At 33.3% G+C, this 16,553-nt stretch overlaps 5 protein-coding genes across 6 annotated transcripts in view; 2 read left to right on the forward strand and 3 right to left on the reverse strand.

Moving 5' to 3' along the window:
* Nucleotides 1-6,193, reverse strand: part of LOC140748006 (SUN domain-containing ossification factor) — an 87,275-nt gene extending 81,082 nt beyond the window's left edge. Inside the window, exons 1-2 of the mRNA XM_073080683.1 lie at nucleotides 5,838-6,193; nucleotides 5,503-5,754 (exon numbers count right to left, since the gene is read on the reverse strand). Coding sequence (XP_072936784.1) covers nucleotides 5,503-5,754; nucleotides 5,838-5,896 — 311 coding nt within the window. The 5' untranslated portion in view covers nucleotides 5,897-6,193. The remainder of the gene's footprint in view (nucleotides 1-5,502; nucleotides 5,755-5,837) is intronic.
* Nucleotides 6,194-6,666: 473 nt separating this feature from the next.
* LOC140748010 (oligosaccharyltransferase complex subunit ostc-A) lies at nucleotides 6,667-7,415 on the forward strand. Its single transcript, XM_073080692.1, has 2 exons — nucleotides 6,667-6,930; nucleotides 7,019-7,415. The coding sequence occupies exons 1-2, from the start codon at nucleotides 6,792-6,794 to the stop codon at nucleotides 7,327-7,329; spliced, it is 450 nt and encodes a 149-aa protein (XP_072936793.1). The 5' UTR covers nucleotides 6,667-6,791; the 3' UTR covers nucleotides 7,330-7,415.
* A 224-nt stretch (nucleotides 7,416-7,639) lies between these two features.
* Nucleotides 7,640-10,697, reverse strand: LOC140748009 (calcium and integrin-binding protein 1). Its single transcript, XM_073080691.1, has 5 exons — nucleotides 10,560-10,697; nucleotides 10,407-10,441; nucleotides 9,594-9,841; nucleotides 9,028-9,229; nucleotides 7,640-8,507 (listed from the first exon to the last, which is right to left on the reverse strand). Exons 1-5 carry the CDS (start codon nucleotides 10,608-10,610, stop codon nucleotides 8,486-8,488), a joined length of 558 nt encoding a protein of 185 aa, XP_072936792.1. The 5' UTR covers nucleotides 10,611-10,697; the 3' UTR covers nucleotides 7,640-8,485.
* A 186-nt stretch (nucleotides 10,698-10,883) lies between these two features.
* On the reverse strand, nucleotides 10,884-12,535 carry CTL6 (C-type lectin 6). Its single transcript, XM_073080463.1, has 4 exons — nucleotides 12,184-12,535; nucleotides 11,758-11,988; nucleotides 11,254-11,454; nucleotides 10,884-10,927 (listed from the first exon to the last, which is right to left on the reverse strand). Exons 1-4 carry the CDS (start codon nucleotides 12,533-12,535, stop codon nucleotides 10,884-10,886), a joined length of 828 nt encoding a protein of 275 aa, XP_072936564.1.
* A 679-nt stretch (nucleotides 12,536-13,214) lies between these two features.
* On the forward strand, nucleotides 13,215-16,275 carry LOC140748351 (adenylate kinase isoenzyme 1). 2 transcript variants are annotated; one of them, XM_073081193.1, is made up of 5 exons: nucleotides 13,215-13,374; nucleotides 13,832-14,053; nucleotides 14,471-14,629; nucleotides 15,457-15,597; nucleotides 15,982-16,275. In XM_073081193.1, the coding sequence occupies exons 1-5, from the start codon at nucleotides 13,342-13,344 to the stop codon at nucleotides 16,216-16,218; spliced, it is 792 nt and encodes a 263-aa protein (XP_072937294.1). In that variant the 5' UTR covers nucleotides 13,215-13,341; the 3' UTR covers nucleotides 16,219-16,275. The 2 variants fall into 2 exon arrangements, with proteins under 2 accessions (XP_072937294.1, XP_072937295.1); XM_073081194.1 differs by having other exon boundaries at nucleotides 16,009-16,275.
* The last annotated feature ends 278 nt before the right edge of the window (nucleotides 16,276-16,553 follow it).

Below are 16,553 nucleotides of genomic sequence, written 5' to 3' on the forward strand. Positions count from 1 at the left end.
TATGTCAGTTATTTTTTTGAACACATAGAGAAAATATACGAATAAATAACTAATACTGCGTAATTTACATAATAAATAAACAAGTATTTCAAATATTTTAGGGACATTTTAGCACGGAGATGTGGCGAAACTTTTTTACGCAACTATTTCAATTGTCAAAACTGGTTATATTTTCTTGTTACGAGTGAGTAATCTTTACTAATCTACGTTAAAGAATAAGAAAGTAGGTATGTTCCAAACGCATCTTAGCTCACAGTATCTACAATATTATTTCTGTGTTGGGAATGATACTATATAACTTATATTATCATAATCCATTCAGAATGAGCTTGGCAACGCCAGCAGGACTTGAACCTGTGACCTTTGACATTCATGCCGAAGAGAGCACGGCATTTAAATGCAGGGTGAATTTTAATGCAAGGTGGTCGAAGGTGAAAATCATATTAACAATACAAATTTTATGTGACTTGTACTTTATTGTAATTCAATTTCTGTGATGTCTTTATTAACATAAAATATTTATTTATACGTCTGCATCATTGTTTTGCAAAGGCGTCAGTCCAGCTGAGAAAATATTGAGTTTTCAGTATGTATTGTATCCATAATTCTAAATGAATTATTTTGCAAATAATTGATATAATTTATTCTTTTCATATGACACATTATTTTCATACATGTTAACAATAAAAAATTCTAAAGATTATTTACAAAAGCTCTACATACCTATCTAATAAATAAACTGCTTGAGGTACAATACTACAAAGTAATTCAAGACTTAAGAATATATTTGAAATTGATACACATCTTTTTAAATTCATAATAATATATTTATTTTGTTAATTTACGTATGTGATCTAACGGGGGAGTACAACAACAACAACAACAACATATTCTTTATTTGTACACCAAATATAAGCAAGATATAAAAACAATATATGAGACAGCATACAAATAGGCGGTCTTATCGCTTAGAAGCGATCTCTTCCAGACAACCTTTGGGATGGAGTTAAAGATATATGAGATCGTGAAAGGTAGGGTGTACACACAGAAAAGAAATTATATACATAAATACATATGAATGATGTAGTAGAGGTAAGAAGAGAAACGTAAGAAGGAAATATAGGTTATGAGGAAGAAGGGATAAACAGAAGAAGGAAACCAAGTCAAAGCTGCAAGTAATGAGCCTTGACTTGGTTCCTAAAGATATGCAAGGAACTGGATAGACGGATAGATTTAGGGAGAGAATTCCAGAGACTGAGGAACGGAGTACTGAGGAATAATAACATATTTACAATTTAGTTTTGCACAGACCGGGAGCAAGCATAAGCCAGTTGACTTGTAATAAATTGTACAATGAATAATGAAGACCATATCGGCGGATGGCTATATTTAGAAGTACTTTCGATTTCTACTCTCTGTATTGTGGTGGCCGCTGTTAACACTTAACAGAGGTGGCTACGCTCCACTGAATTTGTCTACGGCAATTGTAAAATGTTTAGTAGCTTTCATAAATGTTTACTGCTTCCCGCCCGGCGTAGACAGTTCTTTTTTTAATGGTTTTGGCGCGTCAACGCCCATCCAAAGGCAAAGGCAATAAAAGTATTATTCTTTTTTCTTTACTAAATATTATTTTGTGTATTTACATCGCATATTTTTTTCGGGCTCTTTTAAGCGCCTTCAGAAATTACTTCTTTTTTTGATTCATTAAGAAATAATATGTTTACAACCAATAAATGAATATCATTAAAACCTTAAAATTTAATTTGAACCGACAGTATTTATTGACCAATTACGAAAACCTCTGTACATAGTCCGACACGCAGGGGCTTTCTTTTCTTTTAATATCAATTTATTATCGATTGAAACGTTTTCATGTACATTATTTTTCTTTTGCCTTTGTCTTGATTTTGTAATTTATTTATTAATTGTGAAGACAGTTGCATGTAATAGAACGATATAGACATAGGTATAAAAATATGTTTCGAAATTATTAAGCGATTTCTAATTATTTTGCATATTGCGTAATATCATACCTCGTATTATTTCGTATTATCTCGCAGTATTTACGATATGTGGTCAATTGGTCATGAACAATTAAACCAAACTTATACTATTTCTAGATATAACACAAAACTTGAGACGGGCTATCCACATCGAACATAGATTAGTAAAGATTACTCACTCCTAACAAGAAAATGTACCCAGTTTTGAGAATTGAAATAGTTGCGTAAAAAGTTTTGCCACGTCTCCGTGCTAAAATGTCCCTAAAATATTTGAAATAATTATTTATTTATTATGTAAATTACGCAGTATTAGTTATTTATTCGTAAATTTTCTCTAAAAATGTTTTTATTTGTCAAGAATTCAAAAAAAGAACTTACTATAATAAGCCGTTTGTGGCTTCATTCAATTTCAAGGCGGCGAAGTATCTTTACTAATCTATGACATCGAAGATTAAATTTTAAAATCATACGAAGTGTTATAAATGTAAACATGAATACATTAGTGAGTTTAAGTGAAGTGCAAGTTATACATTCTGCGTTATAATTATTTGATATTTGTTCGCTAATTTATTAAACAAATATTATGTACTGTGCATAGTATTTCGCAATGTACTTCCGGATCAAAATACAACATCAACTGAGATATTGAGATCCGTCAACATCAAACAGTAATGTTTTAAATTTTTATGGCCATTACTTATCGATTTTAATGTCATGTTATTTGTTACATAATAGCAATAAAATCTAGCTCTAATATTTTGCTTTACATTTGACGAAAACCAAAAAGCCTGTTTGACAACACACGCTACATTATAATTAGCATAACGCTAAATGCTACGTATTATTGTTTACTTGTTCAGTCCTACGCATTTTTGCTCTGTCACTACCACGCAGGCCAAACATTATTATCATTACGAGCTCTGCGAAACTAAAACAAATTATAGACATTTTGCTTATATATATTTTTTACAAGCCTAGTGTTTAAGAAACTCGGCCTCTCGATCAAGGGGTCCGAGGTTCAAATCACAAGCACGCACCTCTGATTTTTCAAAGTTATGTGCGTATTACAAATTAATTATCACTTACTAAACGGTGAAGGAAAACATCGTGAGGAAACCTGCATACCTGAGATTTATAAAAAAAAAATCTCAAAGGTAAGTGAAGTCTACGCACTCGGCCAGCAGGGTGGACTATGGCCTAATCCTTCTCATTATGAGAGGAGACCCGTGCCCAGCAGTGGGACAGTAATGAGTCGACGATGTTGATGATTTTTTTTTAACTTATTCGTCTTCGCAATTAACACGTATTCCTATCAATACAATATGAATGGGAATCGCGCAACATCTGCGTTATCTTGCGTCACACGTACGCACGACCTCTGCTTGTTTTTATCCTTCTACGATTTATAAATGCACTGGATTGAAATCGATCTTGAGTTCTTATTAAAATAACGGTATGGGTATAAGTAGGTTAATACGAATAATATGATAAATTTAACCAGTATTTAACCATTTAAATTTAAACTGGTACCAGTTATTCGTTAAATTTTACATGAGTACGATATTCAAAATGCGACGTAACAATAACGTTATAAACTTAAAATCACAATTTATTACGCCGATCCTATTTTAACACGCGTATGTAATTAGTACTTGATACTAGTACCTAATACGTTTCTAAGTATGTAATATAAGACTACATATTACAACACTAATAACTTCTGCTGTAATGAATACTTGCCTACCTACGACAAGTAGTTTTATAATGTTGGTTATTACTTATGACAATGCTTAATTCATTCTAGGCGTTTTATTTATATCAATTGAATACCTGCCATATTATAAAACTAAGTCATATTTTTTCAATTAAATGTGGCATATAGTGCTAGTGCCATTTACAATTTTTTGTTCACTTATTTAATAGTAATAGGACCAGCAATGGGTATAATAAAATTGTTAGAGTTTTTTTATTTTTTATAACGTCCTTGAACGAATTCAAATATAACAAAATTGTAATTAAATAAATAATATTATATACATACATATATTAAAGACAATAATATACAAGTTACAAAATAACATTATTTCATAATCTACTTTTGCATTCCTATTATCTATGAATCGAGTCGTCAGCGAAAAAACGCGCGAACACGTCCACCGCGCGAGTGACGTCAAAATGGCGCCATCGTATGAAATGGGTATAATAACGGGACATCCATTACTGACACAGTTGCAAATGATTACCACTGATAAGCAGGTTATTTTTTGTTTCTTGCACATGTGCCAATAAAACAGTGAAAGTGAAATTGTAGTTGGTATTTTCACAGGTACATATTGATTTCTGTAGGTGAAAAATATTTTATTATAATATGTCAATGACGTTTTATACTATTTTGATATACTTAATATTTATAAATTTTCTTTATTGTAAACTCATGGAGATGATAATTTCTTGTTAAACAAAATTTTAAAAATTTTAGTCTGTCTAATTTGATATTATGTCCCATTATTGACTCCCACTCATGAATATTAATAGAGAACTAATAGCACTGTTAAGTCTTTCATGTGCGTTTAATTCATCTTAGACAAATGGGCATGCATTTCCACCAGTCTTAATTTATCTCCGCACATGAAACTTTCAAACTTATTCCTCCAAAGAACAATCCATCTGTGTTTAATCTCAGGCAATAATTTTGTATTAGCTGTCCATGAGCAGCAGTGAAAGTGACCACTCAAGAGTAGATGGACTGCATGCACATTTGTTTCTTCCAGTTATAAAAACAAAACAATCCATAACAGCTAACACATTGTTTAATATTCAAGAGAAAGGAGGATAGAATTTTTCTTTACAACCATGTATAGTTAAGTCTCATACTTATGAAAATTGTAATAGTTCTACATTATTTTAAGTGTTGACATTTTTATTTAAAACAATGCCAAAAATTTATGTGACTAGTAGTAGCTTTTTGTAATTAAAGAAATCTATTTTTAATGTATAGGTATTTAATTAATAATATTATATTTTCTGCAACCTTTGTATTTATTTTTGTCAATAAAACCTTCTAGAAATGGAACTACCTCAATATACATCACTGAGTCATGTAATATCAAATGCATGAATATGTTGATTTGCTTTCAAAGTACAAAGTTTAATGTTACTACTTATGTATCAATGAATAATATATTAACACCGTATGTTTTAAATGTGTATTATAATAAAGATATTATTGTTCCCATTATATCATGTATGTTATTTTTACGATAAGAATTTGAACAATAATATTCAACTGATATTGAGTAGAAAGTGAAACTATAAACATAACCAATTTACTGAACGCATTACAACTTCCTGTAAAGTAATCATTCACAATAGTTGTAACACTGACTGGTGCCAAAAAAATTAATTGAAATCATGTAGAGGCATAAGTGGACACGAGAAAGACGCCAGTCATAGTTCAAGACAATAGCGGTCACTTTCACTAAGGACTTATCACACTTACCCATCAGTGGTCACGGAGTTCACAGACAGTGCGTCAGGGAACTTCATCTGGTGGTCTGCATCCGCGGGTTCGCCACCCGCGCTGACAATATCCGGCTCCAGTGGCGGGTTTAACGGTAGATCCTTAGACACCTCTTGGTCACCCACTTTTTTCACTTTATTTGAAACATTGTGCAAACCGGACAAGTCTACGTTAGAGCTGGCTTCTTCAGCTTGCAACGCCTCCGAAACCACCAGTAAAAAGAGAGCACAACTGGAAAATAAGAGTGAAGAGAAACATTAGACATCATACCATGATAGCTGATTTATAAGGTAATGGATCATCATTCTACGTACCTCGATACGACTGAAATTGTCAGTAGCGACGTGTAAATAATACACAGTCCGCCCTTCATCGTAATACTAATGAAATATCCACAATATAGTTCATTTTGTGCGCAAAATTACAACATAATCACATTCTTTTGTAACTAAAACTAAAACACATTGATGTAACAGAACTGCACGTGACACTCACACTACCGAATCATTTTTGAATTAAGTTTTAATAAAAAAAGGCCAGCTGCCGTTTTCAGAACGTTAAAAATGGGGGACAAATCACGAAATCAGTCCACGAACGAACCTTTTCATGGAATGTAGTAAATTTGACAGTTCCCAAAATTCCAATTTTTTGTTATTGACGTTTGAGGATCATGTTATTGGTTGAAAATTGTTAACGTAATTGATTATTTAAGACGCGCCAATGGTAACAAAACATTTAATACGAATACTTGGGTTTGATTGGTGGTTCTTAATTCGTTCATAATGTTATTTAACGTTTCTTTTTACGGATCATACGGATGATTGTTCGAAAAAATATAAAAGTTATATAAAAATATAAAAATAAGATAAATTATTTTAATTATTAGACACACGTGATATTTTCATTTCCTATGCTTAATTACATTAAGTTCTCATTAATGTTATTGTGATTATTGCAATAAATACCTGTGTTCAATACAAAAATAGATATTAATGTGAATGATTAATAGACGAGGGAAATATCGATTTTTCTAATAATATTTAGAAAAGTTGCAATGTAAATGTTCATTTATCTCTTTAAATATGATTATATGAATAATATATTCTTTCAGTCTGTTTTAATTTTTGTATCAGGTCAAGTTGACAGATGGCCATCACGTCACACGTAATCAACGTCAAACAGAAGCTTCAAAAACTGTCAGATTCTTAACAGAATTTTGCTTTATGCCGACTGAAAATTACAGAGAAGACTGATACCTAATAACGAAAATGGAAGCATTATTCTCAATACCGTTCTCTGTTCTCGAAATCCCTAATATAAAGATCAAAAAGCCATCATGGCTCCAAGCTCCATCTGCAATGACGACGTTTTCATTGGTTTTGCTGTCGTACTTTTTAGTAACAGGAGGTTAGTATCGCCTTGTTTTCTGATAATATTCCTATAAGAATGGATTGATATTTACATTAAACTATTAATATGTTTTATTTTGTTGTAGGTATAATCTATGATGTGATAGTGGAACCACCAAGTGTGGGATCGACAACGGACGAACATGGTCACAGTCGGCCGGTGGCGTTCATGCCGAACAGAGTAAATGGCCAGTACATCATGGAAGGGCTGGCCTCTAGCTTCCTGTTCTCCCTCGGAGGTCTAGGCTTCATAATACTGGATAGGACACACAACCCATCTACACCAAAACTAAACAGAATTCTACTCATATCCGTCGCCTTTATCTGCATTCTTGTATCTTTCTTCACAACCTGGATTTTCATGAGAATGAAGCTGCCCGGCTATTTACAGAACTAATTCTACTCTATCTATGTAAGGAAATTATAATTATTAATTATGTTTTATTCTTTTAGGTTGAATAAATATTTTTTTATACCTATTTACACTGCTGTTTGATATTTCGATTTTTCCCTTTTCTATTTGTAATTTTAAAATATTGTCACTTACCAAGTTAGTTGTTAAACACAGTAGGTTTAATTATTAATGGCTTTTCATATGCACTGGGTTGTCATAAAAATTCTGATTTCTTTATAAATAGAAGTAGATACCTTATTTAGCTTATATATGACATGATTTATTTACTTACAAAGTAAATGAAACAACACAATTTGGAGATTACTTATCTTATTCACTATTTGGCAGTATTGGTTTCCATAAACATTCAAAAAAATTACAATACATTACATAAACTCCCTAAAAGTCAAAAGTACAAAATATCAAAATGTTACAAACAATCGTACAATTTCATTCAACTAATTAACTAAATAAATAATATCTAATTACCTAAATAAATAATATCAATTTTAAAGATTAGCTTAACTAAGGAAGACATTTGTTAACTTCATTGAGTTTAAATTGCCTTTTTACCATGCTTTTATTAGCTTGGGTTTTGTATGTATGTATGTATGTAACAGAATCTTTGAACTCTATTTTTACCCACTTTGGATGGACTGATTAATTTAAAATTTTGAACAATTATCAAGAACCGATGACAATATAGGATTTTAATAATTTTATCCCATTCTCCTCATCAGGATCGTCAGGAATCACAATTAACGATTTTCCTTGTGTGATTTTAGCGTGGTTTTTAGTTTTTAAACTATAATTATTTAGAAAATAAATGTGTCAACTGTAAATTAATAACATAGTAAAACATGTAAATTGTAGTAGACACTATTTGTAATATTCAGATATTAATAAAATATGTATATTTGTTTCAAAGATTGAGAAATTGAAAATATAAAAAAACAAATTGTAAAATATCTTACATAACTATACCTAACTTACAAATAAAGAATCTTTGAAAACATTATTTAATTCTGCCCACAATGAGAGTACCAGATTAATAATATTCGAGATTCCATTACAGATTCCATAACAGATTCATTATAATAATATATCAGGTAAAAATTTACTAATCAATGTAATGCTACAAAAATTGAGTCGTGCTTCTTCACAGCCTTATTCTGAATGAACTGAAAAATAAGAAAAACAGCAAATTAGATATTTAATATAGATGGTTATAGAAACTGGAAAATGTATTCAATATTACGAGTGAATATTTAATAACATGTAAGCAACATGTTGTATGTTTGAAATACAACAAACTTTCCACTAGAAATATTAATTAAATTCCAAATTTCTAGGGACATCTATGCCCAGAAATGCATAAAGATGTCAATAATTCTGTATTTTAAGCTTCCAAACACTTTACTGCATTCAGAAACTTGATAAAATTTGAGAAATTATACAATTCATTATAAGAAAATACACAAACTATAAAAAAATACCTGTCATCCCATTAACTACTCTAGGAATTGAATTGATCCAGCTACCAGCCAAGAAATTTAGGTTATATGTAAAAAGTTTAGAAAAGAGCTCTTAATCTTACATTGGTGTTAGTTGTCTATGGGCTCAAGGTCCACTTAACATCAGAGAGCATGCATATTCCTATTAACAAAGAAACAGAATCGAATTCCATAATATCATACTAACTTGCAAAAGTCAGAACTCTTGTCGATGATGTGTTCAAACTCTGCGAAAGAGAGTGCACCATCATCATCCAAGTCTGCCTCTTCTAGAACATTCTGTACCAGCTGCTGTATCTCCGAATCACTGAGCTTTAGCTCTGGCCCACACAGTCGTTCTATAACCTCTCTCAAGTCTGAGACACCAATCATGTCATCACCATCAAAATCTGTAAATAAGAATTAAAAAGAAATTTGTAAAACCATATATATTTTATTGTGGATATAAAAAGGGGGGTAATAAAAGGTGGAAAGATTTCATTGGAGAGGTACCATACATGTGTTGAACCATGCATGAACCAGTTATTGTGTTTTATTACACAGGTGTGGATGCCAGCTGTCTTAAGTTTAAGGTATAACTATCTTAGGCCTTGATTATGACAAGTCACCTATAAAAAGCTTCAGCTAGAATCAATTTTCTATATTAATGCCTTTTACCGAATATAGATATCCACAGGCAATTATGACCACTTACTATAAAATAACAACAGCTCTGTCATTGTTAGGTTGGTAAAATATATAAAATAAGTTTACCAAATATCCTAAAAGCATGTTCTGCTTTCACTGCTTTGGGTGCCATCTCACTGAAAACCGACATCATGTCCAGAAAGTCCTCGAATGTGCAGTCACCATCATTACTTGAACTAAACACCTTGCATATCCTGTCTCTGAAGGGGTTCACTCGCAGCTCTGGGTATTGCAGGACCTTGGTCATTGGCAGCTTGGCATTCTTGTTATGACCCACTTTTTCTGGTGCTAGTGCTTTGAATTTTTGGTGAGCACTGAAAATTATATGTTTGTATTTTAATAATAGATCAAGTAAAAGACGAAAAAAATCACTTGCACATAAAGTCTTATCACAGAGGGGAAAGGCATGCAAGCATATTCTAGCAGGTAAGGGTTAGTGGCCAGTAGTCATTGGAAATAGTGAAACTCCTATCTATTAATAACAATTAGTAGACTGCTTAATGTGATCTTGTTGGCTATGAAGAGTACATAAAATATAGAGTCTAGTAGTCACATATCCACCTTCCAAATGCTCTAAAAGTTGTTTAACTTATACTCAACCTACATAAACCCTGTAGGTTCATAAACATGTCTACGATCAACTTTAGGCATACTATCTAGAACAGATTTAAATGGTATAATTTATCCATGCACAATGGTCTTCAAAATATGCAAATTTCATGGCATTTGCCACTTCCATTACATATTCTATTGATATAACTATCAACTACAGAATAAAGTAAATTATTAAACTAGTAGTAACGAATGAACCATTTAACATTTTTTTATTCTACTGGCCATGATCACTATCCTTTCACAAAGTTTACTTCAAATACTTACAATAACACTTCTTTTTTCGTGAAGTACGTGAGATCCTGAAATAGAAATAGAGGAAATGATAAGAAAACCATAACTATTACTTGATTCATGCATCATACAAACAACTAATAAATGTAACTATCGTTATTAATTAATTTCCTTTGTGTAACAAACCTCATAGTCTTGTAGCTCCTCTTCTGTGAACTGACTCTTGCCCTGGCCCATTTCGGCAGATCTCTATCCTTTTTATGAGTTAGATTATTCAAAAAGTACACACATATCAAAGTAAACAATAAATTCGATGAGTTTGTAATTTGTATGAGCGAATTAACAAATAACAATTGATTTCAGACGGGCGAGGTTGCGGCGCGGGGAGGGTGTCATTGTCACAGTGACAATGACGTCTATGACACATACTTTCGTTTTTGGATACTGTTATGGAAAAATAATATACTAAAAGTTATCTAATGTACTTTTATTTATTAAACTAAACATAAATTAGTATTTATTATTCACTATACTAGTCACGTTATCGGATTTATCTGTAACAAAGAAATATTTTTATAGAAAGCTCTTCTTGGAGAATTTAAAGTGTCATCTTATCGTAATATTATTAATTCAGTAGCTCAATGTCACAAAGCATCGACATCTACTTTCGACTAGAATTTAAAAAAGGGGCATGGTACCTAATCTTTAATAAAAAGTTTTCGGTAGCAATATTTATCTCACACACCGCCCGGAACATAAATTTAATCCTATTCTTCATTCAGATGTCTGCCTCTCAGGCGACGTATCTGAGAAACTTCGCGTCTTTGATTCCTATAATATGACGCGATCTAATGGAAATCTTACTTTATTAGATAAATACCTTTCTCTTCCCGACGGAATATCGATCCTATTTTGTAAGGTCCTCCGGGGAACAGCTCGCAAAGGGTAGGAAGACTCTTTTTGCAAGAAATACTCCGCCAGGTTCTATGTGGTGTGATAACTGCGCAGTCGTAATGTTGATATGACTTTCTAGGATGTCCTGGTGCCCAGGCACGATAAGTGGAACATTCCAACGAATCTCCTAAACAAAATTAAGAATAAAAAACATTATGTTTAACGTTTATTACGTGAGTGTAATTTAAAAAGACTAAATAATTCGACAGAATAATAATCGTGAAGTTCTGTACCTATGGTTAACTTCTTTAAGGTACAACTTTACTGATTAAGAATTATAATTAAAAATGGAAGCATATCCATTTGCGTCATGTTACTTTTAAAAAACAATTCGATCACACTGACAAAAACTATTATTTTAGTCTATTCAAACAAGTTAAAGAAAAGTATAACGGATTGTTCACTCTTACAAAATTACAACACTTCTCACCATTAGTGTTATAATACTTGCTAGTATTACATCTCCTCATGCCCACGAAGACTGCCTCAAGCTTGGTGCTTGCCACGAACTGTGCCAGGGTGTCTGTGCGTTGCTCGGTGGAGATATCAGCTAGCACTCCACTTACGTTCCTGCACTCTGTCTCAGCTTGAGTATAGTTGAGCCTTTTCTTGATCAATTGAAACATGCCTGTAGCTGGCACGCATGAAGCGTTTAAGTGGGCTAAAAATGCACATTAAAGTACTCTAAACATTTTTCAAATAACAGTATGCCTTATAGAAACAACGTAACGTAACTGTGAGAAAGCACCTATTATACATTTTAAGGAACTTAGGGCAACACGGTTAGGATATAAGGATTAGAATTACTAAGGTCAACAGACCGGATTAGATTACCAAAGATCAGAATTCTACTTACGTGGAGGTCTGGCGTAAATACTGTAATAGTCGAATCTGGTATCGTTAGCCAGTGAGAGTCCTCCACTAACTTCAGCACATTTTAAAACTTCGCACGTGTACTCCAATCGGTCCGTAACATTCACGACTTCTGGGGGGCTGAAGTTGAACGCTAGAGCCTTCTTCTCGATAGCAAGTCTGCGGCAGCTACTCAACGAGGTATAATTCGCTCTGGCTACCACTCCTAGTTTAGAACGATGACACTTCTCGATTAGGTAATACTTGGGAATAAGAGCTGGAGATTCATTGGAGCATCTCATATTTGCAGTGATTGTTACAAAGATAATGTGTAGAATTATGATAAACGGAATCATGACTTTTGATAACGAAACCGACTGATCATTCATGTACCATATTTAGTAAGAATAGTTGACGACAGTTTATTAAAATAAACACAATAAACAAATGTTTCAGTGTTAGTATAACACGATCTGTACGTTGTAACTACATAGAAGTATGTAACATTTTTGCGGTGTTACGAAACAGTTTTGCAGTTTTAACGGAAACTGTCCATCAAACCAGACGGACAACTCGACATTTAAATTGAGATTAGAGTACAATTCCGCATGACCTACACTGCTAAATCTATCTGGTACAACAGAAAACAGGCATGTAGCACCACCAGTAGATATTAATGCATACCTAGTCACGATATTTTTATGGAGTCAAATTTAACTCCATATGTAGGCTTAAAAGAGCATAATGAGGCAAAATATAGTTACTTTTATTATATTAAGTATATTTGTTATAAACTTTTTGGCTATGTTTGTATGATAGAGTAAATAATGAGATAACTTATAGTTACTTTATTTCTTTCGTTATTTACAACTTACGTTACACCTTTAACTTTTTTCTTTCTTTCTTTAGTAGGTATATTACATACTTCTGTAATAAATATAAATATCTTGCAATTAAGACCTCTTTCACAATACAATACCTACTGTCTGATTTTACTTGTTTTTTCCCAAAGCTACTTTTTGGAAAAGCGTCAAAAATCTAGACGTATCGATTTCAAACGATTGTCTATTTGGAAATGTCATTTTTCTCCCAAAACTTTATTGTTACTAGAACAAATATATTATAATTGTTTTAATTTAGAAGTAGTTTATTTGTAATCATCATGGGTTGTTTTTTCTCACGGCGTAACAATGAGGTTTGTGTCTTTTTTCATTCTATGATCTAACGACATAAGTTGTCTTGTTCTGTGTGAAAGTCCTGTCAATATTGGTTAAGCCGTTTCCAAGATTCATACACAGTCGATAGGCTAGACAGAAGGCATTCAAATTAACCTTATTATCCGTGTAATATCTTTGGGATATACATATAAAAAAACTGCTTTTATGTTCTAGCAGCACTGAATTGCTATTTAATAAAAGATAGTAGATTGAATAATTTGCGTTTCCTCGTAGTGGTCTGACACGCAGGTTCTGAGTTCCGGGGTTCGATTCCCGGTTGGACAGATTATGAATTTAAATTTCTGTTACGCGTTCGGGTATTTATATTTTGTGTATTTTATGGCATCCACGATACGATAATAATCATTTTAGGGCTTTCAGTGTAGGTTTTAATTAAAACAATTAATAAATAAATTTACATATCAATATTATCAGGAAGACGTCGTATACGACATGAGTCCAATCCGGCATTTACCGGTGATATTTGTCAACGGGGTGCCAGGCGCCGGCAACCAGACCGTGGCGCAAACAATCTCCAACATTACTGGGTACACCATGATCAGGCCAGGAGAGCTCGTGAGAGCAGAGGCTGAGAAGGACACGCCCAGAGGTCGGCTCATTGCTGACAAGTTGCGAGCGCAAGAGGATATACCGGAGGTATCATTATCATCACCAATTATTATTCCTTAATTAGTTTTGGACAAAGAACTCTAACTAGAATGGTACATTTTAATGATGCTACTACTGTTGTAATGTGTAGAATTTACGCACTTTTATTATAATTAAGATACATCTTAAAATAATGTTGCATTTGTCTTTCGGATCCGGACGAATCCGGACTTTCGGCAACGTCGATTTCGACGTTGCCGAAATCGACGTCGACACGTAATTAATGATTTCATTTATAAATAGGGTGAATAAATCTGAATCACCTTTTTACGCCTATCTATAATTCCTTATTACTGATAAACCGCGAATCCTTCTGCCTTCAGAACAAAAGTTGCCGATCTGTAATCTCTTACAGTTTATCGTTTAGTATTTTTTCTATTTCAAAATACGTTTATTATCTTGCAGCAACTAACAGTGGACATGGTGAAAGAGGCGATGTTGCAGCAAGAGGACGCCAAAGGCTTTATCCTGGTCAGCTTCCCCAAGAACCATCGGATGTCCAACATGTTTAACAGACAAGTCAAGTGGCCGGAGAAAATTGTGGCGCTGGAAGTCGACAATGAGGTAAGGACATTTTAGTTACGAGGATATTTTAGATAATCATAGTTACTTAATATAGGAACAGCAATAAAAAAATAAATAAATAATCGAAATACGAAAAGAAACGCATCTATTTATATATTAAGCATACAACTTTTTATGATCATCTCAACACCACTTATTTTATTATATTAAAATGTCATTGTCTATAAACAGCTACTAACAATAATCATGATTTGCAAGCTTAATTTTCTTTAACTAGAATCTTAAGTTAAAGTTAAGTTACTTATAAAATAGGTCTTAGAATCTTTAACCTACTCGCGGCGATCATATGAATTTTTAACGACATCGAACTAGGTAAATCACTCGTCGCAAGAATTGAGGACAAAACCTAAAAGCAATTGACCGAATTTCTCGACACCATGGAATGTATAATTAGTTTACTATGGATTTCTTTAATGACTTTTCAGTGTATTCATTTATCACCCATCCAAGTCCCGAACGCATCCGACTTTGTTTCGAACTTTGTAGTTTGGTTACGATTTATACAAATTATATAGGTAAATATTATTGATTTTACGCTGCTGTGTTCTGGTTCAACTTTAAAGGGTGTGGTAAGGGAGACATACTTTTGCGAGGCGTTCCAGCATAGTGCTCAGTGGTAGAGGCGCACCTGTGGTCGGCTCCAGGAAATAGGAATATCTAATCCTATCTGGGGTTGATTTCGCATGTCTGTGGGCGGTAGGTGGCACTTACCATCAGGTGGACTGCATGCTCATCTGTTACTCCCATATTTAAAAAAAATACAGTTGTAAATTATGTCAATTTACTTATGAGTTATGATACTCCAGGTAGCGGCCACCAGATTACAGAACAAGCTCTCAGAGCTAGGTAGACCAGAGTCTGAGATCAATGCTGCGCGGGAGATAGTCCGGGAGGCGGCGCACAAAGTCAAGAATGTGCACAAGAGATTCGGTGGACATGTTATCACGGTAAGATATTTTAAACTCGTTAATCCATGCTAGAGTTGTGATATAAAGTTGCTATAAAAAGTATATTTAAATAGGCACTGTCCATTCCAACATTTTTTCTACATCCACATTAACTAAATAGGTACGAATATGTAAGTTTTTGTAAAAAAAATACAAATAATTTTTTTGTAAGCTCAATTATTTAAACCTAAACATAGTAACATTTACTTTGACTTAGAGCTGAAGTAGCTATGGTGGTGCCTATGCAAACTTACCGAACAGGTGTAGTCATACAATTAGCAATAGCGACGCGATTCATTTCTATATTCAGAGCGGACTAGCAGTTTTACGCGGTCTATACCTTTAACCTTCCTCTTGTATTATAAAAAACCAACGTTCCTCCAGGTGACGTTAACCAAAAAGTTCTTGCAGTTGGACAGCAGCGGGAATCCAAAGGCGCTGGCGTCGACGCTCAGAGAGATCCTGTCAGACACCATCGAGAGGAGCAGACGGCCTGACAGGGACATGCGGGCCCCCAACTCGGCCTCCGCCCCCGAGGTCAACCTCAACGTCACAAATCAAGCCGAGGAGCCCGCTCCGGATGCAGAGGTCCCTCGTTCAGAATTGGAGGGGCAAAGTTAATATTTTAGTGTACAATATTGTTTTAAATTTTGCTACAATTAAATATGTTGTTATGTGCGTTGTTGTTTTCTTTCGTCGGGAATATATCGGTTTGTTGTGTTGTTAAACAAAAACGTAATCAAATAAAAAAACTAAGTTTATAAATGACAAGAATTGTGTAACTTAGTTTTCACAGAAATAAATGACATTAATGATGAACTTAATAAAATATTTTTTTGCAATTTTATTATCATCATGCCAAGAAAGCACTTTCAAGATTTGTCCTTAGATGTAAGACTTACCCGTGTCTAGCGATAGGTATATTTAAGGAATCATAATTTAATACTTAATTTCGG

The sequence above is a fragment of the Epargyreus clarus genome, unplaced genomic scaffold (genome assembly GCF_041222505.1).
Source record: "Epargyreus clarus isolate Ecla_fem2 unplaced genomic scaffold, WU_Ecla_fem_2.2 ptg000015l, whole genome shotgun sequence".
Lineage (NCBI taxonomy): Eukaryota > Metazoa > Arthropoda > Insecta > Lepidoptera > Hesperiidae > Epargyreus > Epargyreus clarus.

Bases quoted from the DNA above. Each gene is read 5' to 3' on its own strand.
- LOC140748010 (XM_073080692.1), top strand. From the start codon at position 6,792: ATGGAAGCATTATTCTCAATACCGTTCTCTGTTCTCGAAATCCCTAAT. The intron at 6,931-7,018 runs GTTAGTATCGCC...ATTTTGTTGTAG, and splicing joins GTACTTTTTAGTAACAGGAG to GTATAATCTATGATGTGATA.
- LOC140748009 (XM_073080691.1), bottom strand. From the start codon at position 10,610: ATGGGCCAGGGCAAGAGTCAGTTCACAGAAGAGGAGCTACAAGACTAT. The intron at 10,442-10,559 runs GTTTGTTACACA...TTTCTATTTCAG, and splicing joins AGGAGCTACAAGACTATGAG to GATCTCACGTACTTCACGAA. The intron at 8,508-9,027 runs GTTAGTATGATA...CTTATTTTTCAG, and splicing joins AAGAGTTCTGACTTTTGCAA to TTCATTCAGAATAAGGCTGT.
- CTL6 (XM_073080463.1), bottom strand. From the start codon at position 12,535: ATGATTCCGTTTATCATAATTCTACACATTATCTTTGTAACAATCACT. The intron at 11,989-12,183 runs GTAAGTAGAATT...GTGCATTTTTAG, and splicing joins TATTTACGCCAGACCTCCAC to CCCACTTAAACGCTTCATGC. The intron at 11,455-11,757 runs GTGAGAAGTGTT...AATTTTGTTTAG, and splicing joins CAAGTATTATAACACTAATG to GAGATTCGTTGGAATGTTCC.
- LOC140748351 (XM_073081193.1), top strand. From the start codon at position 13,342: ATGGGTTGTTTTTTCTCACGGCGTAACAATGAG. The intron at 14,054-14,470 runs GTATCATTATCA...ATTATCTTGCAG, and splicing joins CGCAAGAGGATATACCGGAG to CAACTAACAGTGGACATGGT. The intron at 15,598-15,981 runs GTAAGATATTTT...ACGTTCCTCCAG, and splicing joins TCGGTGGACATGTTATCACG to GTGACGTTAACCAAAAAGTT.